At 41.7% G+C, this 26,921-nt stretch overlaps 2 protein-coding genes across 3 annotated transcripts in view; both read right to left on the bottom strand.

Moving 5' to 3' along the window:
• The window catches only part of adcy7 (adenylate cyclase 7), a 51,985-nt gene extending 49,150 nt beyond the window's left edge, over window positions 1-2,835 (bottom strand). For both annotated transcript variants that reach the window (XM_037096812.1, XM_037096814.1), the window contains exon 1: window positions 2,679-2,835. The gene's annotated coding sequence lies outside the window, so the exon portion shown is untranslated. The remainder of the gene's footprint in view (window positions 1-2,678) is intronic.
• A 172-nt stretch (window positions 2,836-3,007) lies between these two features.
• Window positions 3,008-26,308, bottom strand: tent4b (terminal nucleotidyltransferase 4B). Its single transcript, XM_037096816.1, has 12 exons — window positions 25,290-26,308; window positions 12,453-12,576; window positions 11,033-11,079; window positions 9,725-9,845; window positions 8,642-8,749; window positions 7,899-8,027; window positions 7,000-7,213; window positions 6,718-6,844; window positions 6,398-6,501; window positions 6,079-6,296; window positions 5,807-5,953; window positions 3,008-5,533 (listed from the first exon to the last, which is right to left on the bottom strand). Exons 1-12 carry the CDS (start codon window positions 25,865-25,867, stop codon window positions 5,375-5,377), a joined length of 2,076 nt encoding a protein of 691 aa, XP_036952711.1. The 5' UTR covers window positions 25,868-26,308; the 3' UTR covers window positions 3,008-5,374.
• Window positions 26,309-26,921: the final 613 nt, after the last annotated feature.

Here is a 26,921-nt window from a genome sequence, read left to right on the forward strand (position 1 = left end):
AGAACTGCATTTTCAAGTGAAGAAACACATGGCGTGCAGTGTCAAACCTAATAACTTCCTTTCATCCGGAGTCTAAACTACATGTCAATGTTGGGAAGGGTCCATTTTACAACTCCAGCTCAAGAAAAGTTGCAGCCAAGGAGCAGCATAAAACATTTAGAGTCAAGTTTTCTTCTATCCATTTCAGCCTTTCATGTACATATTATAGGGCTTTTTAGATAAGTGAATAGACCTTCCAGGGTGAAGATATTCAAGACACTCTAGCTTGTTTGGATAAGCAGAAACAGAGATTTTAGGAGACAATAATGCAGAAAAATACGTTCACCTCACTAATTTTATCAGTGTGAGTAGCACCACTTGTGAACATGGGTTCGTGTTTTTTATAATTCATTAATAGAATGGGTATGATTGCCTATTTTTCAAGAGACACAAATGGACATTTGATAGTAATTTACATGAGCTTTTTCCACATTTTGCAGACTAAATAATTAATCTGAAAAAGGTGGTGGATTAACTGATAATGAAAATAATCATAAATTGCTGCTCTTCAGCACATTCTAGCAAAGAGTGGATGCAGCTGAAGCTAATATATTGTGTTGTGGTATTGTGATGCATATGTGAGCGGTTCAATAATTCGACAATTAGACATTTTCTATCTGCATAGTTTATCTATGGCTGTTCGGCGAAATGTAATGATTATAATATCTTTTTGTTGGTTGAATTTGTACAGTCACACTGGTGAAATCAACAATCCTACGACACTACATGCATAAAAAATGTCGGACATTGCTCGGCTGATCAAAAACATTAACCCATTTTAAGTGTTGTCTATTTAGGAAAAAGTTAGGCCCTTGCATGTATAAAAACAAAATAAGCTCATAATTAACTAATTGCATAATTCATCAAAATGTAACTAAAATATAATAATGTAATATGGCTATGTGCAATATCCAAATCGCAACAGTCTCCCATTGTTTTTATAAAAGATCAAATGTGTGATAAAACAGCATCATAATGAAATACTGCAGTGCTGCAGAGATGCCCTGACTTACATATCTTGTTATCCAGATGTAAAAAAAAAAAAAAAAAAAAAAGATCACGTTTGTTCGGTGTAGACCCCATCATGTCTAATCGTCTTTTTTTATCATATCATACCGATAATATATTCATCTTCAAGCTAGCCATCCAAATATAGCTACCAACACCCACTTTAAAGTAAAGTGCTGCAAGAAAACAGAGTATACCAGCCATTTCAGTACGATTTCTGTAAAGCAAAGTAGTCAATCAAAAATAGTTAACAGTGAGGTCTGTGGACTGGTCCCAGAGTAATGTATCAGCACTGTGGACTCCATCAACAAACATCTATTCAAACTTGTTTATTGGGATTGATGCAGAAATCTAAGAACTGGATGTTGCAAAAATATGGGCAAACATTTTTTATTTTCCCAAATCAGGTGAACTAGCAATTTAAGTTTAATGATCCTTTACTTTGGATTCATTAAAAGCCGCTGACTTTGCATTCCCACTTCACCTCATGGCGCAGCTCCACAGTTCATGTAACAGCTCAGCGGTTATAAATCCAAGTTAAACAAAGTTGACTTTAAAAACCATCTGTGAAGCGAGGGCTGAGGGAAATGCCAGGAGAGTACCAGTTTGAGACTGTGACTTTTATAGTCTGATGGTATTTCTATTGTTCAGAATCTCTTGTTTTATGTGGCAGTTTCAACAAACACACTAAAATCACTGGCGACTCTGAAATGAGAGGTTACAGGCGCTCAGGCAGAAACGCTTGTCCAGTTAAAACACATGAGCATAGTGTTCTAGCAGGAGATATGAAGAGATAAACTCTTTCATGTCAGCATCTAAGCAGCAGCAATTTTACATACTCTGAAAAAAAAAAAAAAAAAAAAAAACATTTCCTGTGCTTGAAATATTTTGGGGTCAGGCTTGGTTGGAGGAACACCAAGTCAACAACAAAAGATAAGATGAGCAAGATGACTGCTAGGCTAGATTTCAATACAAACAAAACCAAAAGACTCAGCGTATCCATTTGACTGGGTTCACTAATGCAAACACCAGCGTTCTGCTTCACTTATAGCCTGTTGAATCAGGCATAAGTTATACGACATTTCAGGACACAAACACATTTGTGTTTCATAAGAAACTGACAGAGACTGAAGACAGAGGGGTGAACAACTTCACTGATTTCAGACTCATACTTCTAAAACAAGTGAAGCCCTTTATGTAGCAACTGTAGGCGAGGATGTGTCCCCAAAAATCAACTGTGAGATCTGATGGTGAAATGGCAGATCAATTGAGGTGAGTCAAAACAGCCTCTTTAGCTAACTGGTTACAGCTAGCTTAAGAAAGTAACCCGGAGACTCTCAACAGAAGACGGGTGGGTGACAATGAGCAGCCCAGGTGAAAAACAGCGGCACGGAAAAAATGCTTTTTAAAAAAAATAAACATCGAAATCTTAACTTAAAAATGTTGTTATATTTTAAATTGTTTTAACCTTCGACCCAACTCTTGACAAAGGTGGAAACTTCTGAGCGGAGGAGCATCGTCTTCACACACACACACACACAAAACGTCTTTTGTCTTGACGGAGCAATAATTAACCTTTTCATCACGAGTCGCTTATTATCTAGAAAAAAACAACAAACTTTCAGTCTTACCTGAGCGGGGTGGGTTTCTTTTGGATAAGATCCACGCACATGAGCTGTGCGGTGCTGTGCGGTGCAGGCTGGGAGCGCGTGTTGTGGTCCCCCCCGTGCTGCTCTCTCGCCAACTGTCAGCCCGCGCGCTGCTCCGAGAGAAGACGCCCCTCCTCCATCTCTGTCAAACACACACGCGCGCGCCAACCAACGTTCCCCCCCCTTTAATCACAACGTCACGTAAAAACGTTTAAAAAAAAAAAAGATGGCCACGTAAAATGGCATAACGTGGACTTTAAAGTGTGTTAAGACAAGAGGAAACAGGCAAGAACATGTCACAACAGTCAGATTTTGTTTTTTTTAAATTGTACTGTTTTTATTGCATGAATTGTAAATAGCTGCAGAGAAACAACGTTTCAGATGAGTACAGTTGGGTTCGAAAGCCTTCCTGCAGTGACGAGAAATGGTCAGTGGACATTCAAAGATGGCACGGCTAACTTTAGTTCACCTTTTTTTTTTTCTCCTTCGTCAGTCTACCACAAGACCAGCGCTTATATACTGCATTTAAACCGCAACTTGTAGCTCTGAGGAACGGGAGGTGATGGTGGTGGAGGTGGGGAAAAGAAACCGTACTTTCAACTTTGCAACACCCAAGTAATCGCAAGGACTTCTATCAAATGTGCTTCACCATCTCAACACAGGAGATTAGAGTTGCCCAGCAAGCGAGCGTGACATCCTGTAGCTGCAGTACAGTAACGATACATGATGTAAGGTGGCTGTTATTGCTGGCTCCTTGTTTGATTTTACTGTGGGGGTGATTTCTTTTTGTTGTTGTTGTTGTCGTCGTCACATCAGGAGAGAGACAATAAGAGGTTTGTGGTGTGCTTTGGTGTGTTACTCCCTCCAGCAAAGCACTCAGCTCAACAGGTTTTATCCAGGTGCAGCTGCTCATTCAGTGGAAGTATCAGGATATTATCAGTCAAATCAACAACAAAAAATAATAATAACGCAGAGATAAACCAAAATAAAACACTGAGGAAAAAAAAATGCAGTATACAAGCTCAAATTCTGTGGGTTCAGACTTGGAGCGATGACTCCATCTACAGGTAAGTTGTTGTACTGCAATGACAATGGGGGGGAGGGAGGATTGACATATTTGAAGTGTGTGGTGCTGTGATAGTTTATCATATAAAATAAAAAATCAGCTCCCTTTTAGAGTAAGTAGACCAGCCACATATTAAAACGAAATTCTCACCGAGAACTTGTAAAACGGTCTCTCAAACCTTCCAAAGTAACTTGGTCACTCAACTGTCACTGAATGAAAAAAAAAAAAAAAGGAAAATAAATCCCCAATGAAATAATAAAAGGTGGTATTTTACTGTACCTGAATATACCTGTTCCCACCCCACCTCCCCGCAACAGATCCTATTTCAAATATAGGACTCAAATATATGGGCTCTAATGTTAATAATACATATATCCATACTATATTCATATAATTAATAAAAAATAAATACATTTAACAAATACGCAGTGGGTAAATTACCAAAGAAACAGATTATCACCCACAGTTGTATCGTTAACACATCTTTTTTTCTTTTCTTTTTTTCTTTTCAAGTGTCGGATTTTAGAATAAAACCATTATCACCCCTTATTAATTTAAACCTGTAGTCTTAAAGCCTCTACACTGTTGTGGCTGTGCTATTTGAGCTGGGTGAGAGGACAGGCTCCACCCAGGCGTCTATAGGGCTGTATTGTGAGCAGTGGCTCACTAAAGGCTAAATGTTAACACTGTAGCAAACTCACAGAGAGCAACCAGGAGTAAAAGTAGATGCTGATGATTTATGTTGTTGGCAATGGGACCCGAACCAGCTCTCGGCTTTGGCCAGAAAGCTGCGGGCACAAGATGTGCACGTTTACATGTCTTCAATCGGTATATCTTGTAAAAAGGTAATATGAAACATTTCTTCTTAATTGTATTTTTTTTTTTTTTTTTACCTTTTTCTGCGTATGCATTTTTTGTACAAATCTTTGTATAACCTGTTTTTAGACATAACAAAACAGATTAAACCAACAGAAAAATCAACCAACAAAAAAAAAATTCTCATGCATAAGTTATGTCCCACTCTTACTGATTGCATTTGTAAGTTACCATCTTAAAAATCTGTGCACATTTTTCTTAAGTTCAACATAACATTTTTCTTTTTGTACATTTTAAGCCATTTGCCTTTTTCTCCTTTTTTTTTTTCTTTTGATAAAATTTTTGATCCTATTTTCCAGCCAGCAGTTCCAGGTATTGCTCCAGAGTTGATTCCAGACACCCGAACTGTCTATTCCTGTACAGCAGGAGGCGCAAGAGGCATGTTGTGTAGGGTGCTGGCTGTGAGGAGAACAAACCACTCCTGTAAAAGAAGCTGTTGGGAAGCAAATGAGCATTTTATCCTTTGTGATTTCAGTTTAGGTCCAAGAAATTAAACCCCATTTCCTATGACAATTCTTTTTTTGTTCTTTTTTTTTTTTTTTTTTTTCCTGCTAGAAATCGGTGCTCGTCACCCCGAAAAGCTCAACAGAGACAGATAGTATAGATGTTTTAATACTTCTAACAACCTCCCGAGGCTGGAGTCTGGCAGCAGAAGTGGGACAGGACAGTCAGTCAGTTGCAGACAAGGACGGGGTGGGGGTTGGGGTCCGAGGGGTGGGGACAAGTGAGGTCACCCCTATCTGCAGAGGTCTTCCTGTGTAGAGTCTCGCACATTTTTCCTCTTCTTGCTGTTGCCCTGGTGGTGTGGCTTGTTGCTCGGATGACTTTTGGTGCTGGAGGAGGAGCTCTGCTGCCCATGGTGGCCGCTCTTCTGGTGAGAACGGGACATCCTGGCCTGGAGAAAGAACACGCAGGAAAAATAAATAAATCTGTCTGGTATCTGAAAGGTTTTCCTTGGGAATTCAATACAGTATATTACAGGCTGATAATAGTGGAGGAATAGGATTAAATTGGTATTTTTATAGCTCATTATCAAGCATAAGTCATAAGAAAATAACACAAAAAATGTGAGAAAGGAACTCCCTTAATCTCTTTCAACATTCCAGTTATTCTGTCTGTTTCTTTCTTATGTGTTGTAAGTGTGTGTCTGATGTAAAGCTGAGCGTACCTTTCCTCCCTTGTTGCTTCCAGATGGAGTGCTGGTAGTGTGGCTCTGTGTTCTGTGATTATTGACGACGGCAGACTTTTCTCTGTGGGCGCTGGAGCCCCGGCCAGGCTGCTGCTTGGCTGTCTTACACGGCGTGCCGTCAGAGTCCTGTGGAAAACCAACAAAAATAGACGACTAAATAGTCATTCCAAAACAAGAACATTCACTCATGTAGCTTCAAATGATACATATAAAACAACAATTTAAGGTCTCTGTGAGTGTGTGTGACTGACCGCATCGCTGCAGCTGGAGGTTGAGGACGTGCAAGAAGGCGACAGTGGAGAAGAGGAGGGAGAGGAGCGCAGTGAAGGAGACGGAGACGAGGAGTTGGAGGAGGTTTTGCTGTTTTGGACCGACGGCACAACTACGACAACATCTTCATCGTCGTCGTCCGGAACGTTGTTGTTGCATTCGTCGAGCTGCTGGGACTCAAACAGCGTGACGTCATTTCCTGACAGAAACAAAGAGATTTTTTGTTTCAATAAAACTGTGGAAATTGTGTGTATTAAGAAAAAAAAAAAAGTAAATACTAATAAAATGCTTTGAACGTACTGTTGAGTGGCACATCATTCTGAGACGGGCTCCCCCAGTTCTTTCGGATCCATTCCCTGTATTCATCCACTTCCTGCGTTACTCTGATTATTCGGCCAAGTATGCTGTGATGAAATACAGAAGAAGGTATACTTGTTACACCGGTGTTTATACAGCAGCCTGAGAGTAAATGTAAGGTGTAATAAAACTGTAACAAGAGCAACTGAAATACTCCACTTTTAGAACTGACATTGTTAACAACCCTGACAGCACATGCCTGATTACTGCAACAAGAAACTGACTGTGTTCGATCATCACAGTTTCCACAGTTAGCGACTCACCTCTCCGTCTCGTTATTGGGATAGTACTTGGCGATGGGTGACACGGCGTGGCTGAGCACCACATAGGCGTAGTCGAATGCCTGCTTCACCTGCATGGCACCGTATGAACTCCGACCAACATCGTTGTCTGTTGAACAAAAGACCGATGGACAACTTGTATTAAAGATGACAGCCTGACCAAACATGCCAGTCCAATATCTGGGAACTGAATTGAAATGTTGACCTTTCGAGGATAAACACACCTTCTAACCCTTTTTTATCTTTTGTGTTTACTGGTCCTACCTGGCTGCAGTGGGTCCTCAATGTAGAGCATGGAGGGCCTGTAGCCATCCATCATGTTCTTCTGGACCTCATCTTTGGCAACGTAGCAACCGCCATCTTTTATCCTGATACCCGTTTTCAGGTAGTTGAAGTGGCGACCGTAGAGCTCGAAGAATTCGATGAGCAGAACGCCGATGTTGATGTTGGGACTGCACACGTCGTCCCTGTAGTGAAGCTGGAAAATAATTACGAGGGGATGTCAGGATTGATCCAAATGGTTGAGGGAGTGGGAATTCACTCAATGAGATGATCAAGTCACTGATGAGACTTGTAGGCTATGTTCAGACTGCAGGCAAAACACATTTGTTGCTGAAATCAGGACTGTTATTTGTAAGTGGTCAGATTTGTGCTTATACGCAACAGCAACAGATGTGCATGCGTTGCTTTTGTAACAACGTAGGCATCTGTCGCAACGTATGCTGCTGATGCGGCTTGAGAAACAGAAGCCTTGGAAATTTAAAGACACTTTGAAATAAGATTTGGGTGGCCAGAGCATCCAGACAGAGACGCATCTGTAGAAATCTGAAACTTGAAATCACATTTCAAACCAGCTGCAATTTGTAGTTTAGATCTGTTTTTGAAAAAAGCGGCATTTAATTTCTTAGCTGAAGAGAATTGCTTAAATCAATCTGGATATGTGGAAAAACAGATATGGGTCTGATTATAGCCTATTTTTACACTGCATATATTGCTGTCTCTAACTGTTAATGTTCAGAATAATGGATATTTTATAATAATATAATATAATAATTCTGGGCCTGGTGTTCATTATAGCTAAGTCAATGAGAACAAAGAACCAAGAAATACAATTAGTTGATATAAACATACAGAGCTCCTGTTAATGACCAAGTCAATCTGACCTGCAGGAAGCTGACAGCCATGAGAAAGAGACTGTAGGAGCCGATTCCACCGGTGAAAACTTCATTGAGGTCCCTCTGCAGTAGAAACTGCTTCAGGACCAGAACCAGGTAAGGCAGCACAGGGTATTTCTACAAGACAGAGGACAGACACAGTGAGGACATGGTGAGGTAGAGATTCTGATGTCTACAGCGCCCTCCAGAGGAGGAGTTTAAAGTCAAGTCCTTGAGTTTTTGCACCCTGCTCTGCTAAGCACTTAAAATTGTTACTGATTATACTTTTTCTTAGCAGTGCCAATTCACAGCACATTGAATTTCCATTAAGCAGTGCTCTCAAAAGCTTTAGATGCTTCTAAGAAACTTACACACAAAAAAAACAACAAAAAAAACACCTCAACCAAAATCAATTTGTTTTTGAATATTGTAAGTTGGATGCCATTCAGATTTCTACATTCATGGCGTCTTTCCAACCTGAGAGATACGAGAGGAATTTGTAGGAGAGCTAAAGGCAGTTTTTGAGGCAATGCTACCATCTGTAGAGGCCACAGGCAGAGCTTGTAAAAATGTTTCCACCTCTGTGCTTCAGACTAGGTGGAGCGTAGGTCACGTAAGCTGCAGAACTGCTCAAACAATATGAACACACTGCAACTTCAAATAGCAACAACAGTGGCAACAGGTGTTAATCAATAAGGTTTCTTAATTCCAATAATGCAGGAAAAACACAATACGTTTCATAGAAGCCGTACCTCTTTGAACTCCTTGATGAGCCAGGCAGCTCTAACACCGCTCTTCACATTGAAGCTGATGTCCACTTTGACCTCAGTGAAGGAGTCGGTCAGTTTGATGATGGGAACCTGGGAACGTACATCATATATGTGTTCATACTGGACAGGATGCAATCAAACAATCACATGCTTGGCTCAAGCATCTCCTGACATTGTGATGTGGGACAACTGTAACTAAACAAATCTGTTGTAAGCCAGAAAACATAACACACATGCACAGTCATACACAAACCCTCCTCATCCATAACTGAATTCTTTGAGCACTGATTTTAAGGGCTCATCAGCTCTTTATAATGCCAAACTAAAGTTAAACTTGGATCACAAAGAAAAAGCTTTATTCAAATCCTTTAAGTCCTGAAAGAAAATAAATTTAGAGTGAAAGGAAAATCTAATGTATGCATAGATTTAAATCAAACAAATCACAAACAGACAGTTGGCAGTTGTTTAGCTACTCAAATCATGCCAAAAATGCTTTTTTTTTTTTGGCATTAACCTTGATGCAGTGTAATTATCTGTGAACATGCCTGAATACAAGACATGCAGAGAAACCAGCGTCGTCATCTGTCACAACTGCTTCTACTTATGTGTTTTACAGCCCATAAAACTGACAACTAACATCAAAGACCTGAGTATGACAGTCAACACAATGATTAATGACAGATATTGTTGATGGTTATCAATCATTAAATTTGTCACAAAGGCAGACAGTTTTACTGATGGACTATCACTAATTAAACCCCAGAAGATCAGAATGGATGCCACAGAGCTAAATTTACTGTCATTTTATGCACCTATGCCCCCACATAACCCACAATGACGATCACCTGCCAACAGTTTGGTCAGGTGCAAGATGCTGGTTGCAGCCGATGTAGCCTCTAACCGCTAGCCTCAATTGGGGGCTATGCAGCTTTATAAACCAAGAAAAGACAACATCTAACCATAATCCAAATCTAAGACAGTATATAGTCTCATAAACCTGTGAAATCATCTAGAAAACTGCAGAAACTTGAATCTTGCAACACTTGCGAGTGAGTCCCATCTCACCGTGGCTTTGTCCAAAACCTTGATGGAGTTCTCATCTGCAACATTCCTCTTCCTGAGAGCTTCTTCCAGCGTCCAGAGTGGAAGAGTCTCCCACTTCCCAAAAACGACCAGGTCGATATCACTGGTTTGGAAAGACAAATAAAAGAAAACACTCGTTGAGACCTATCGTATAAACGTGCAAGTGCAGCTCATACAACAGCACACGGGGTGTGGAAACACAAACAAATAAAAGCACAAATTACACGCGGTCTCAAATCGTCGGCCTTTAACAAGTACACTTTTCTGCTGTAAATACACAAACAAACAATCAGTGTACAGACCAGTTTGTGAGTAACTGCACACATCTTTGACATTCCTGTGAGTCTGCTAACTTTATGACTCTACTTGTGCTACAACTGCATTAAAGTTGTGACATTTACCTGTGACGCAAGACCACCTTAACTGATGCCTGATTACAACATCCTGTCAATTCAGAATTCGTCTTTGGACTGCATTGGCATAGGCAAACAAACAGATTACACAAATTATGCCAATACCTATAATTATATTTCCCTCTTCTAGTTTGTTTCTCTTTTTTTATTTTTTTTTTTTATTTAGTTTTCCTAAATGAGTTGATACTTTAACTTTTTCTTTCTAAAACAGTCATTTCTGAATATGCTCCACATGAAAACTTACTGCAGACAGGTGGCTCTGCTTCTGTCTCTTGGATGAGTAATTTGCAACTTCGGTCACAGCTTAAAGAAGCCAGCCCATGTGTACTACGTAAGCAGCGCCATGTGTTCACTTCACACATTGTTACACGCAAGCCTCCGCTACAGGACACGCACACACAAACACATAAACACTGTGCAAATAATCTGCAGCTTCTTACTTAAATACAAGCGTATACACCCGTTTGTTTTCAGAATAAGGCACATCGCCCACAGACATGCATGTCCCAAAAGAGCTTTGTCCCATTAAAGTGCTCAGTATAGTGTCAAAAGTCCACTAATCCAGGTGACTTGTGTGTGTGTCAAGTGAGCAAGTGTGTGTGTGTGTGTGTGCCTGTGTAGGCGGTTGTGTGTTTTTCTGTGGGTGGCTGTGCCAGTCATAGGCCTCGCTCAAAAGTTTTTTGTTTGTTTTTTTAAAGAAGGTGCAGGATCAGCTGTGCTAAAAATTCCTAAACCACTTGATCCAAAGCAATTAAAAGATTGTCTGGCTACACAGAGCGAGACATTCTGAAAAGGGTCAGTTCACAGTTGAGCTGAAAGACACTAAAGAGCAAGGATTTGTAGAATTCAGGCTGGTTAAGCAAAACAAATTACTCACCTTGTTGGCAAATAAAGTCCAGTGCTGAAACTCCCGAACACTTGGACCTGCAGAGATGGAATACAGAGTTACACACCCACCACAAACACTTTCTGTTATCATTTTATTCATTTTGATTGAATACAAATTACATTAATTCATGATCGTCCAGTGAAACAGCCAAAAGGTGTTCCAAGAAGCCGTCAATATAGCGTTCTGATTTTCCCACGCTCATTTTCACTACAACAACCTGTTCTGAGAGCTGCACAGATGTCATTATTCTAAAGCTTAGCGTCAATTTACTAACAAGCCCAAACAAACTCCACAGGCGTGGTCCAAGAACTACCCAGCAGGGCCTAAAGGAAAGTGAGTGTAGATTCAATATTTTGAAACCACTTCAGTTGCAAGGCAAGCGAGCGATAAAAGACCAGGTGGCCTCAATGAAACAAGCAAATATCCTCTGTTTAATGTAGCATTAATAAGGAAATGGGCTTTTGTGGAAATCAAAACTGGCAGGGTTTACATGCCAAACACTGCTCCTTTAACCTGCACACTATTTAGGCAGCCAAAACATCTTCAAGCTCCAGTGCACAAATTGGCGTCTGAACAGAAATAGAAATAAGCCTTGACCCTATCTTTATTCCTTTAACCCAGCTCCCGACATCCCACTCCAACCAGTAGCATACACACTGCTTTACAGCCCAGTCACATGTCCAGCACTAAGCTGATTGTAGAGCCATGTTAGTGAACGAGTCCACAAACCGTCTGCAAATGGTGACGTAACAACAGCTGACCACAGAGGTGAGCTTGGTTTGATCTCATCTTGACATGCTTTTACTTGTGCCATGAGTACGAAGTTTTTCAGACATAGTTCGAATCCCAAACTGAACTTAAGCCTTAAAGAAGCTTCCATGTATACCTGGTCACAGGAAACATTCATGAGTGTCCAGTCACACTGAGTGAATGACCAGGTGGTCCTTGTTTACACCACAGAACTAAAGGAATAAAACCTGGCAGGATTGGATTTTGTGCTCCTTAATTCAGGAACTGCTAAGCTCTGACACACACTTTGAAGCACCCTGCTCTATCAGCAGGATCTTCAGTATGTCAGTGGGTACAAGACTGCCTGAGGTGGTGCAGCAGGAAGATAACAGGAAACAAGATACAAGCTTATAGAAATTAGGTGCCTTGTATACAAACTGTAGAATTGATCGTTGTATCATACTGAGACTACTGCGACCCAGGAGGGCATGTTAACAGTACTCAAACAACCGGCATGTTTCATGTTTATAAGTGACCAACTTCTTCACTGGTTTACAAATCCATTTGTTCCTGCCAAAATAATATAATCTCTGGTGGCGCAGAGTAGAGAAATCTGAAAAATCAGGTCTGTAAAACCACCCAGGAGAAGTGAATGAAGGGGTTTGGGGGTGGTGTTTACCTCAGCACTGGGCCACAGGTCGTGGATGACTCCCTTGATTCTGTCCACCACCTCCAGTCTCATCTTCTCCTCCTCAGGCCGCGGGGAGATGTAATCATAGAAGTCATTGACCTCCTCGTGTAACCTGCATAGCACACAGAACACAAGTAATGTTAAAAAACTGTTGCCGTTTTTGTCCTAATTGAGTCAATTAAATATCCAGACTAGTGAAATGTGTTAAATGACAATCAGAGATCAGCACAAATACATAAAGAAATATCTTGTTACAATTCACACATAATTATTCAAATATGAATACAAAATACCAGAGAAAATGTTTGTTTTTTTTAATGATGATTAACCAACAATCGTTTTTAAAGGCAACCGACTGTCAATTAAAGAAACTGCTTAAGATCCAGATCATCATTATGGTCATTATTTGGAGTACAGCACACATATTTTAGTTAGCTCCACTTAATCATGCTGCAAATGGATGCTAAGCACACGGGCAAAACATTCACAGTGCTGGTACTATCTCATTACACCCTCACAGGTTTACCATAATAAGAACAGGTCAAACATTACAAATTAGTGTAACTGATACTATTCTGTCGATACAGTAAGTTAGTTTCAACAAATTCAAAACTAGTTTTAGCCATATTAAACCCCGAGTCAGAGGGAAATTAACACACCCAGTGTTTGTCACTGGCATGGTACAAATTGTGCTCTCCCAGCTAGCAGAGCAAAAAGGTACATTATGCGATGCCAGTGGAAGAAGTCACTGCCACAGATCCAGATGTCAGACGGAGTCACACTGACAGGACAGAGCTAATAGCTTCACTCTCTTCTCTCTTCTTACATATTAAACACAGGAAAGTCCAGATACTGCAAGTAATCAGAGGTGTTCACACCTCACAGTGGCAAAGTTGTGTCAAACTTTTCTCCTAATCTCTTTGTATGCCCAGTAATCAAAGCACAGATGTCACCTTAATTGTGTTTGGTAATGTGGGGGGTGTAAAACCCAAAGTCAGTGATAAAAGTCCTGTGAATGAAAGATTTTCCTGTGATCTCCAGAGCCACAGGAAAATTGATGCAGCAAATTATACATTTCAGCTGTACTTTTCCCCTCTGCAGTGAGGAAGAGATGTCATTGAGCCAGGCAGCTGAACATAACCGGCTAGTTGAATACTTTATGTAAAAGGGTGACCCAAAGATATGAATTCATGTAAAGCCATAATGAGAAGCAAGGTGCTGCAAAAAAAAGGGTTCCTCAAACAAAAGTCTTAAAAAAAAGAGCAGGAGTTCATGAATACTTTCATTATCAGCTCTCCTGTGGAGGTAGATCCATGCCCAGGAGCCAAATCATTGACTTTGACTGAATGTTCTGTTCTAATGGTAGAAATGCATAAGTCGTCTAGCAGGTGTATATCGCAGCACTTGAGCAATCACATATATCATATTTCATATACATCAAGAACAGAAATAATCCTCCACACCGCTTTGCAGGACCTGCAAAACTTAAGCCCTGTTATGGCACCAAGAGTTTTATCTTCCCAAGGAGAGGAAACAGAGTTTTAACATTATCCCAGACCAACTTTTTCCTTTTCTGGTAAAACTGTAGGGCTGAGAAAAACAAAAACAGGAACCCCTACTGTGACCCAGTGTTATGTTAGTGGGGGAAAAAAAAACAACTTGTATGGGCTGGCTGAGCGAGGGTGCCGCATTTGTCCTTGGATCAGGTCGCTCTGCCTACAGAGCGCCGACCTTTTCACTGACCAGTTTTGTCTACATACACAGACGCGGGGGCAATTCTCTGTGGGCGGACAAATAAGAACACAAAACACGCAGGCGCACGCACACACACACACACACACACACACACACACACACAACAAGCATTTACACATGCGCGTGTCTGAACGGGGTGTTGTTCTTATTTCGTTTCAGTTGCAATCATTTTTGTCACCATTCAGCTCTCAGTTTTAGTTCGACCCTTATTCCAAGCCGACAGAACGCACCACTCAGGTAAGACGAGGGACGGTGAAGGTGATGTGCTCACCTGGCGGTGGTTGTTTGGCCAGAGAGAGTAGGTAGTTCACACGCAACACAACAGTTTTGTGCACCCTGGCCTTTGCATTGTGAGTAAACAGTTAGGGTTACTGCTTACGGTCATGGCCGACCAAAGAAAAAAAGAATGATAACAGTGGATGATGAAACTTTTTTTTTTTTTAATTGTGTAAATTGCTTTTCATGTGGTGATGTTATGGAGGTGTGGTAAAGCTGCCAAATGACAGACATCACCCAGGATCTCTGGGAAGCAGTGAGGTTAAAAAAAATAAATAAATAAATAAAACACATACGTTTGCTGCTTCCCAAAATTTTAAGATTTTATCTGCCCTGAGAACTCACATGTTTTTGTTGCTGCAGTTTACATCCCCTCAGTTGCAAATACAGAGAAAGCAAAGTAAAATCTGATTTCTTGTCTCAAATAAGACAACAAAACAAAGCCCACAGATACCTCTGAAAGATGGAAAAGAAAAACAGTAGCAGCTACTAACACTGACTGACAGTAGTTTGGATTATGCCCCAAAGAGCACTGTGTGTGTCTGCTGTCTGGGTTTTATGTAACAAGTACCCTTAACCTGACACAGTCAAAAATTTTGACTGGGTTTCACCTTATAGTGCTTCTTAGGTCTCAGAGACTCAGTTTAGCAGAAGCCCTGGATACAAACGCAGTGCTTAAAGGTTGCTGACCTGCTAATCATGGAGGGAATTCAGTTGCAGAAACTTTCTTCTCCCCAAGCCAAAAGCTATCATGGTGACCTTGGAAAAAAAAAACTCTAACCCCCCCTGAGTTGCTGCAGCTGAGTGCTTTAGTGAGGCTGCAATCAGAGCAATAAAAATTGTGTATTAAAAACAAGACGCAAGAAGGCGTGCACATACTGCCACACATGAACAGGAAATATAAGGGTAGGGCAGTTAGTCACTGTACTGCAGTTTATACTTTAGTCAAAGTATCAGTCATTTCCACTAGAGCTGGAACAAATGAATTAGTTTTCATTATCGATTCATACGCAATCATCTTACCTAAAGCCAAAAATGAGAGCCTGCTCGATATATTGGTTGGCTGATATCATTGGCCAAATAGGATAAATAAAATTGCGAATTGAGAGATATGACTTTATCTCATCGACTGACCAAAGACAGAAAGTCAAAATAAGCCGAGTTTCTATTTGCTGTATCTGTGTTTAAGGCACAAAATGAGCGATTATCCCAGAATTACATGGGAACCCACCTTGTTGACCCTTTTGTCTATCTAATAATTAAGATTACGTTACTTTTGGATGATACATGTGGCCAAATATCAAATGTTCCAGTTCACACAATTACTTATTATTTTTTTATAAAAGGAAGAGCAGACAAAAAAGTTTGTTTACATTCACAGCCCCTCCTCCAACACGGTAAGCGAATTTTAATGACTAATCTATTTTCCCTGTGCACATAGCAGAGACTCCATCCTCCATCTCTGAAAGATTAAGTTTCATTTCAGGGTAAGAGAAACTCAGCAGCTACAGTCTGCATTACAGATACAACTTTGGTTTTGATTCTGTGGTCAAGGGAACACAGCTCTCTGTACCCGACACCTCAGCTCAAGGCTTAACACCAATTTAAGTTACCGTAATGTGTTGTAATCGAACTGAATGATTTTATAGTTTGGGGTAATGAATCACGGCTTTTAAACTTACACAAACCTCAAGTTACAAAGAGGACATTTGTCTGTGGAGATCATCTGTCATCTTCTTTTGTTGCTTTCATCATAAAGCAATATAATAAACTAAAAAACACTTTCTTTTTGAAAAACTGGCATCCTCCACAACAGCAACACTAGGTTTCATTTCACAGCAAACAGCCCACCGCTGCTCCCTTGTCATCACATGGGTGGGAGCGACCACAGAAATCCCATCTAATGCTCCACCTTCTTGGATCAGGTTTCATTTCAGCACTGTGCCTGCCCAGGGAGCAAATGGGTCTTTGGCACTGCTTATCGGATAATCCCACTTGCATATATCATAGTAATGTTATGTAATCTTGTGGAAGAGGTTTCCACAAAGCCGAGTCTCCTAGAGGAGATAGAAAATGTTCCCTCGCCTCCTAAACCATTTCTTTCCGTCCCTTTTTCTTCCTGACGTGATTATTCTCAGGTCACTGATGGTTGCCTGTGACGTTAGTTAAGGGCTTGTCTCATTTCTGAGCTCATTACAATATGCCCTGAATGTGTGACTAACATATGAATGACGGTCCTAGGCTGCTATGGAGAATATATAATCACCCTGCTTACACTGAGTCAGAGACGTACTGAGTGTCACTGATCTGCAGACTTAGGGATTTGTGCTTCTTTGTTTAGGTGTTGTCGTATTCACAACTGTTCCAATTTAGGGCTCCAACAAATTATTACTTATCATAACTGATAAACTGTTAGGTCTACATATGAGGAAACAATGCAAAATGCACATAACAATTATCTACAGGCCAAAAAACAGTTGCATGACAAATTATTTCAACAATTTTATTCATAATCAGAGTACTTGCAGGGCTAAACTATCAAACTAAACTACGCACCTGATAATCACCTTGACAATATGTCAAAACTTTAACAAAAAACAGGTTTGGACAGTTGATTTTTAATAAATATTCGCCTACAGACATATTTACTACAGATCATTTCGTCAGCCTATAACAGGACTTCATGTACTATACATCTTGTACATGTGATCTGCATGTCTGTGGGAGTGTTTGTGCATGTGTGAGACCACACTGTGTACTGCTCCCCTCCCACATTACATAAACAAGATAAACTCACAACCCTAAAGCAGGATTCTCTGAATTTTTAACTTGTATACTGAGGATATTTTTTCTTAATGTAAGTTTCTGCAGTGCCCAGTCTAGACCCAACATCATCAGTGGAGGTAATCAGTCAACCTGGACCTAAAGTGCCTAATCCGGTAATATTTTGCTATGCCGGACTGTGAGAGGAGAGGAACTGGAAGTGAGATGGCACCCAGGGGGAGAGGCAACTGTTGGCCAGATCATCATAGTTAATAATGGACATTTAGGTTTTAGCAATTTCATACACAACCAGTTATAAATCAGGCAAACTAGAGCAACCGGTGTAAAATGTTAATCGCAGATGCATTTTCCACCGATTGACTAGTAACACAAAATCAATTCTTATGGCGAGGGAGATGATTTTTTAATTGAGCGTAGCTGCCACTGCACTCCCACCAGTGCTACATGAACGTGTCATGTACTATACCAGTGCACACTGTTAATGGTAAGCTCATGATTTGGTGCATTTTTACAATACTGCCCTCCTGCTCATCTCTCGTTTTTATAACTTGCGGAAACATTGCTTTTCTTCCACCTCTTTGAGCACAGCACATAACCTGGGTTTATGTATTTAAGTCATCGTGTTTTTGTATCATGAAATGTTGTGTCATGATGAGCCACAGTGGGATCCTCAAACATCCCTACAGAGCCTCGACATGAAAGGCACCTCAACACCACGCCAGAGAGGAATAACTCGGCCTTGGCACGGCTGAAAGGGAGAGGAATCAGAAGGTAAGTTGAAGTGAAAATATGACAGCAAAGGTAAAAAGAGAGGGGGGGGGCAAGTTTGGGAATTAAGGTATGAGGAATAAGGTGGAAGAGAAAAATGGGGAGAGAGAAAGAGAGAGAGAGAGGATTGGGTGTGGTGCTGAGATGCCTTCATGTGAACAAGAGCCATCTGTTAATTTGGGTAGGATGAAGGAAAAAAGAGGTTATTGTTGCATCACACTGAGCACTACTCACTGACTGTTCAGATATTTTTATTATTACCGTAACAAAGGTGCCTCTGTAGAATAGCTAAAGAATTTCATGCTTAAAGACGGGTATTAAGATATAACATTCTTGTGTCAAGAAACACCTGCCTGACAGAGGTGATGGATGACCAGGCTCTATGCAATGAAGTGTCCCAGTGTTATGCATCAGATCAGGCTGGTCTCCAACTAACAGCTTTGACCACCACGTTGTCCCTGAAAAGAGTCCCAGCGTCGTGACCCCATTTTCACACGGGCTTGAAATTTTGGGCCATCCTTTGCAACAAAAGAGGGCAGTGTGTGTTATGCGACACTGCTCTGTCTAGGATGACGGGCTGGCCAGAGAGGCAAACAAGTCAAATCACACACACACACACACACACACACACACACACACACACACACAAAAAACACACAGCTCTTCAGAATGAGGACAACCACAAACAGAGGCGGAGGTGTCGGTGTCTCGCAGATGGCGGATTCATTAATGTTTTATCAATGAACTGATCCGGGGTGCTAAGTGTTGGCCGCTGGGACAAAAGCGGCTCCAGTTACACAGAAGTCCAAACACTGCCGATTGCTAGTGATGGTCATGCCTGAGTGATGCAGCAGCGAACTGTGGTCAAAACAGGAACAGCTGAGACTAAAAATATGGCCGTGCCAGGATACACACATCGTGTAGGTACTGGCATACTGTGTAGTGGTCCAAGCGTACCACACCTCAGTGTCGACATCTGATAAGTTCTCATTCACACTCATTTTTAATATTTCTATGTTTATTTTCTAAGCTTTCTCAGAGTTACTTCTTCTTATTATTAATAACTGATCTGGAACATGTGTAGATATAGAGCATTCACTTCTTGTTCTAAAAAGTACAATTTGTACTTTATGTGTTGTACCCCGTAACTTTCTACAAAGTCTGTACTGCTGCAGACTGACTGCCAGAAGGACAATGTGGCTTCTGTGTCCAGCATGTTCGAGCCTTTAGCTTGACTTTGTGTGGTTTTGCTTTAAGTATGTTTTGCTGCCAGAGCGAGGTAAAGTTGCGACTTAGCAACAACCGGTCTGAGCCCAAAATGACATCTCAGCATCACTACGAAATAGGAAGAATAACCTTAAACAAATATCATATAAATCATGGCACTTTTCCCTGTCAAAATAAAATGTTCAATATTTTTAGGAAGTGTGGTATTTCCAGTGTCTCTCCCTTTTACTGAGGTAGCACTCAAAATATAAAGCTTTAACATTTTGGTGCTGAACCACTGACAGTGAAAAGGTGATTATATGGCAAAACTTAAATACGCATAGGCCACGACAAAAGGAAACTGTCTAAGCCTCGTTGCTTTGTACACGTGCTGAGAAGGTCACAGTCTGAACACACGCTCTAAAAAAAAAAAAAGTGTGCTATGTGTCGCTTGCTGACTGCATCAGTCTGGAGCATGGGAAGGCTTTCCATTGGACAGGAAGAGGGAAAAAAAGAAAAACACATTCCTCGCTACACATGGGAAGGCTGAGTTATGGAGGGCCGCCCACACGTGCTGTTCAGAGTGGGCCTGTTTCACCTAGCGTCCAAATGACCAGCACGCAGGCTTCTCTCTCCCTCTCTCTCTCTGCTAGCTTACATGCTTTGGCTGCCAGCCAGCGAGCAGAGAAAGAGAGGAGAGCGTGGCATAGATGTCAAAGCTAGTAGACACTGGAGGAACCTCAAGTTCTAATAATGGAGCTCTAGTCACAGTGGTGCTATCTGGGTGCTAGTGCTGGGAGTCATAAATCTTCTAAAGACAGTGGCAATAAAAGCATAAGCCAGGGCTTCTCATCAGTGAGCGATTAACCACACATTTCATTAGCCAGCAAGTGATGTTCTGCTTCACCACTCGAAACTAGCTGCCAACACCAGGCTGCTCTAAAATTAATAAAGTGCAGGCTGCTCTGTCATTACTACCATTCTGGGTCAATGACAGTGTCAGAAGAAAAGAAGAGAAGCTAATGCCTTAGCATCCACAGGCAGGCTAGCGAAACAATTATCACGGGACAGTGAAGGAGTAAAGGAATATTTAACATGGGAACTACAGTCGAGGTGGACTTGTGCACAACAGAAACACTCTAGAAAGAGTGTGGATGCTCCGAAATATAAAAGATTATGAATTATCCCTTGAGAAAGAGGGCTCCAGATTAATGGCACCCCATCTTCTCTGGGACAAAACAGGAAACGTGTGTTTAGGACAAATCTGTCTTGAAGTCGGCATTCAGAGCTAATTAGCCGTTAACTAGCAACAGGTGAGCAGCAAACTTCAACAGCAAATCCTGCGGCATCATCTCGTTAGTCAGCTCCTTAATCTCGTCATGTTATTAGTGAAATGTGCGAATAAAACTATGTAACTCAGGCAGAAATATTTACGGACTGTGCAGCATTTTATTCCTTTATAAGTCAACTTTGCTGGCTTCCTGCCTCACTCCGACGTGAAACTTTTAGCAACAGGTCACTAAATGAAACGCATCATTACTTTGAATAAAATTACAGGTTTTTCTGGGCTGTATAATTGTTGGAAACATTCATAATATTGTAAGTACACAATACAGAAACGCTTCTCAATACAACACGGCCTGAAATATGACTGAACTGAGTGACCTGCCAATCGGGACCAACCAAATATGTCCGTGATCCGGGTCTGCTGACAATATACATTTTTCTTCCCATAATATTCCACTCGCCCAGTTAAAGAGAAAAACAACAGACCAATGTAGTAAATAAAACTATCACCCGCATTCTCTCACAATGCCTCTCTCTGTCATAAAATGACTGGAACTTTGCAACATTGCATCTTGCCTACACAATAAAAACCCACAACTACCGATCCGAACACGGTTCAGTCGTCCAGAAATGGTCCACAGCTCTCCCAGGCTACACTGACTTCCTGTGCCCATATAAAGAATCTAAATAACTGCTCTACACCACCAGAAAACGAGGTCTTAACACTCCCTTAGAACTCGCGATCTGATTGGACGGACTCTGACGGGGCTCGGGTTTCTCTCTCAGAGGGTTGGCTTTGTTTTGTGGAAGTGAGGCCGTGTGGAGCATGTAAACACTGATCCCTCTCCATCATGAGGCGGGCTGCTCGCTTGGACTGTCTCCGTTCCAGAGAGACTGGAGGAGCGTAAAACACAAATAAGCACATGCTTCTGACTCTCTGGCCAAACCCCATGACCAAATATAGTGTACAGATTGTCCCGTGGAAAATGCATCTCAACCTACTCCCTACCCGCACCCTTTTTGCTACTTGAACACTTCAACTGCAACAGTGACTCTGAGGTTTACCTTTGTCCACTCCCTATACGACTCAACCTGATTGGGTGATCAAAGCTGGTTACAATCCTGCGTGACACTAAAAAAAAGGAAGGCACAAAATGTCAAACAACAGTTCCGGCACTAAATCTGATATAAGAATCTACTACAACAACGAGTAAAAGTATCGTGAAATCGACATACATGTCGCAACACAGCAATGTTGCCATGGTGCTTATCTGAAACACTCAGGTAGCTCGCCAGCATAAAGAAACCCAGCGACCCCAGACACCCTGTCACGGGGCTGGAAGTAGTACTTGGTGGTAAAAGTGCCAATCAGGCGTGACAAGCACGCCGTGTGGCCCCCCGGTGGGGTTTGCAAATACAACACATTGATGCTCATGAGGAAAATATTGCGCTACCACCCATGATGGCAAGACTTTCTGTAGGACCCTCCATTTCCCTGATTGAAGACATTCCATATGTGCCATTACCAGCCATGGAACAGGATGTTATTTCTTTTCTATACATCCCACATCCAGATTCCATCTCCTTCGCAACAAAACATGTATTATGTGCGGAGATTTATCCGTGGAATTAACATAACAACGGCAGCTTTTATATCCACATGCAATATGTTGGTCTGTATAAGTGTATGTTGAAATACATTCCCTGTAATGCCACAGGGCACGCTGGCATTGAGAATTAACATGGTCTGGTTAGACAGAGAGCCCTCAGTGGAGCCGAGTGTGATCGAGGCTCTGAGGTTCAGGTTCTGGTATTAGCAGAGCTAATCACTAAAGAATGTCCTTATGCAAACACAGAGCTTCCATATTACTATAAATGAGGATCAGCCAAAGACTGAGCTGCACGCTCTGGCGTTCTGCTTGTCTACACATGTCAAACAGAAGAGGGTGGGGAGGGGGGGAAATCTGTGCACCTAAAAGGTCTTTAAAACAGAACCCCACCCGAAAAATATTTCTCCTCTATCATAATGCCTAAAAAAAACACTGGTGATGACAGAAGACCCCCCCAGGGCACTTCTAAGCCAATAAATGTCTTGCTTTTTACATGTTTAACATTGCTTATACCGTTGCCCAATGTTTAAGGACTCTTACGAGGAACAGCACATGCTCTCTAATGAAGCACATGTCACACTCACTGAAAGTTTATGACTCACCGAACCACTCACTGAATTAAGTAGTTGTTCATGAGCTACACATGAAGCATATGACAAGAGTTCACTTCAAATACACACTATGCCTTTCAGCTGATTTTAAAATGGATTATCTCGGATTTCAGGGGCAATACCTGTTGACCTCATGTAGAGTTTAAAATGTTAAAATAATACCGTATTCATCGTCTGAATGACAAACACGCCTCAGTGGGTTTTTCAAAGGTGGCTGCAAATATCATAATAAAACGGCAGATTTCTGCGGGAACAGCAGCTGTAAAAGGCTGTGTGATTTTCACTGATTAAAAAGTATCAAAACATTCACAAAAACCTTAATAATTACTCATGCAGCATGATTTACATATGCTGCTGCCATCTGTATGCTCAGTATGCTCCAAATTCACTTCCTCTGTGTTTTCCTGTCACACTCAAACATCGGGCATTGAGCTATGTTTTGGCAGAACTGTGTGTTTTGTGGGCAATTTGATTTATTATTTTTTTTGTTCCAATAAGCAAATTTGTCACTATACTGATGCTGTATTCCCAACAGAATTCAGGCTGATCACAGCTCCTTTTACAGCTACTACAAACACAAATCAGCATGTTAATGGTGAATGATTTAAAATAATCAATTAGCTGGAGGAATTGCTGCCCCATCAATAATGAATCCTGGTCAGCCAACCCTGTTAAAGAACTGCAGACCACTTGTGCACAATCTCTTCTGTGAAGTGTGCTTCTGTCTGTAAAAATCATTGAGTTCATACAAGCACTGGCCACACTCTTTTCTGTGTGCGAGTTTCGTCTACCCTCCTTGACTGCAGCAGGCGCTGTGGACAAAAGAAGCAACTGTATTTTGCTGGGAAGGAATTTTAGCAAACTGAAAGCGCCTAGCTGCCATTATGCCCTGGTTGCATCGTATCAATCCTTAGGTAACAACGCTCGAAAGCATATCCTGCTCCCTCACCTTTTTTACTCTTAACGGTATCATAACGTACAAAATCAACTTAGCCCTGCATTTACAAAGACTTGAAATCAACTATTGAGACCATAAACCTACAAGAAAAATGTTTACAGAGGTTTCAATCAAGTGTATATAAAGTAAGAAGTACGGTCATTTTCTCATAGGTTTCTTTAGACTGCAACCAGTTTATTTACCTATAATAAAACTGCCTTCCTACTTGCTCCCTTGTTCTTATTGCCTCCATGGATACATCTGTCACATGATTACTGATGTGTTTTGAAAGAGGGCAGAAGAGGAAGTGATTACAGGTACAACATAACAATGAGCCAACTATAAACATGAAGCCATGTGCAGCCACAGACGGCAAAGTTTTAAATGTCCAAAGTGCACGCAGCAATTGCAAAAATGCACAGGTGCGTTTGCATGACTGGAGACCAACACGAGAAACATGCAGGACTTGTCATTCCACTTTATTTCTTCGCCTTCATGTCACGACTGTATCCTTGAGTCATTTAAGCTGGGTAATTACAAAGCACAAATCCTAGCTTGTACGTCGTTAGAGAGACTCCAGATGACTTTCGCTCACAGAACTGTAATCAAAAGCAGTTTGACAACTTTGGCAAACACATAAACTCTGATTTCCTCTGAAATACTGCCAGCCTAATATCTGCGGGCTTCAGGAGCCTGGAGTAGAATCAATGAAGAGGCACACTTGTAAAAGTGTCATCCTTGTTTTGGGTTTCACCTTATTACCTCCTAGGTGCTCTCGGTTGGCTCACTCCATTTATACAACCTGTTGTTGACAGACCACTTTATTTAAATATCCACTTCACCTTGCAGTAGAAGGCTACACCAGAAGTGCACTGAGCCCATGTTCCTGTGCACAAAAACTCTGGTTTCTAAAAAAAAAAAACTGATTAACTAAATCTTAGCAGACCGGGAATAAAATTGTCCTTTTTATTTCAGTAAAACCCAAATGAATCATTGGTTACAGTGCAAATGTGCAGTACGTCTATTCCTCCAGCTCTTAAATGATTAACCTCCTGGATCTTTAAAGGTTTGCTTTAACTACATTTTGCAAAGTGCCTATAAATATAACCTTGAGTACAGATGGAATAACTAATCCAGAGTTTGATGCACAGTTTCCTTTAAATCCACTATTTTGTTTCAGTCCTAGTGGTGTGCATCTATAAAAATCCATTTAATAGTCTGAATTAAGATGATCTGCACATCTGATCTTAAAACTTGCTGTGTTAACAGTCGTGCTGTGAATTATGCCTGGTCATTAGTGAGTAGACTCATTTTGGGAGCCACCTATAACTTATCCAATGGTAGTTTTCAATGGGTGGGGATGAAAAAAGGTGGGTGGGGTGAGGCTGACAATCTCAGTCCTCTCTCCCCTGCATGTCATTTCAGTGGGCCTGCTTTGGAAATGGCATTTAATTAATTATAACTTGTAGTTTACGGGCTTGTCCTGCTGGTAACAAGTGAGTGCGTCTGCCACCAGGAGCTGCTTGTCAAACAAACAAAAAATAAAATAATAAACAGACATGTTGTGAACTTTATCAAACTCTTGTCTTACCCGATAATTCCTTCTGAGTAGTTCCTGACTTTCCATGGCGTGCCCGTGTAACCGTCATATCCTCCCGTGTTGGGGCCGCTGCCACTGTTCAAGAGGCTGGAATTGAATCCGAAAGTGCTAGCTTTGTTGTCTCTTTTCCTTTTGTTGGGGTGTCCGTCCGTTAGCCCCCTCCAAAGCACGGCGACCCCGCTGCCCTGCTGCTGCTGCTGCTGCTGCTGGCCCCCTCCGCCGACACCGCCCCTGCCAGCGGCTCGGTTGTTGTGGTTGCTATTGGTTTCCAGTGGTATAAAGTCCCGCTGCTCCGCTATTTCTCCGTTCCCCATTGAGGTCGACATCCCCTGAGTCCTAGCTTCACCGCTACCGGTGTTTGAGTCAAGTGCTCCGTTTCTGCTGGTGAGGACGGCTCCCGGCGCTCCGTTGACGGTCGCTTTCAGGCTCGACGTGCTCTGAGATCCAGTGGTGTAGCTGTTATTTACATGCAAGTACCCGAGCCCCTGTGTCGTCTCCCAGATCTGCATCCACAGGTTGTTAGCTGGTCCACGTTGTTCTGGTTGAAACCAGGCGATTCTCGGATCCATCAAACGACACTGTAGGCACTACGCCCCCCCCCCCAAAAAAAGCCCCACCACCGAGCAATGCTCAGCTCGTGTGCAGCTAGCCAGGTCGCTAGCTAACGCAGCTAGCCTGCTATGTAGCCTCGCTATAGCCGCCGCTAGCTCAGGTTCTCCGCTGCCCGTTACTTCTAGAATCTGGTTTAAAAAAAAAAAACAAAAAAAAAAAAACACACACACACACACACACACACACACACACGCGTTCCTCGGTGGAGACGATACACGCCGCCGTCATACAAAATCATCCACGGGGAGAGCGAGAGTCACGCGTTAAAAACGGTATCTCAAGCCAAAGTTGAGGTTGGAGACTGGAGAAAACGTGCAGCTGCTGCTTGTCGAAGTGCCTCTCTGACCCTTTCCTCCTGATCGTGGGTCCCTCAATGGCGGAGTGTACGGCGCCACTGCGCATGCGCGGAGCGAGTAGCGAGGGGGAGGAGGAGGAGACAAAAAAAAAATGGAGGGGGGGGGCGGGGACATAGTTGTTACGCAACAGACAACTGTTTTTTTTGTGTGTTACGTAACAGCGTCTGATTTATTTTTCTTTCATCAGAGTGAAATGAACAAGGTGTTAAATCCACAGAAACGTGAGCCCCGTTTATTCTCTATCGCTAAACGCTTCTTCTTCTTTAAACCAGAGAGGGTTTGACTGCGCTAACGACCCAGGTTAAATCTTAAAGCACTTAAATATACCAGAATGTTAATTAAAACAAAACTCCCATGGTGTTAACGCACAGTACATACTGTACCAGGTGTTATTAAAAAAAAAAAAAACCCTCAACAAAATTTAACAAGTACTTTCACTGCAACCAAACCATCAGTTCACAGCCGGGGGGCGTATTCAGCAAATGCCTGCCCTCAAAAAAATCCCAACAATTTCCCAAGGGGACATTTTTAAGTTGCTTATTCTGTGGCCAACCAAACCTCCTCAACTTACAGACGCTTAAACCAGGAGATTTTGAAAAATGACAATCAGTAAGCTGAACTTTGTGTTATATTTCAGTCAGTCTACTACACAACG

Source organism: Acanthopagrus latus, chromosome 4 (genome assembly GCF_904848185.1).
Source record: "Acanthopagrus latus isolate v.2019 chromosome 4, fAcaLat1.1, whole genome shotgun sequence".
Classification (NCBI taxonomy): domain Eukaryota; kingdom Metazoa; phylum Chordata; class Actinopteri; order Spariformes; family Sparidae; genus Acanthopagrus; species Acanthopagrus latus.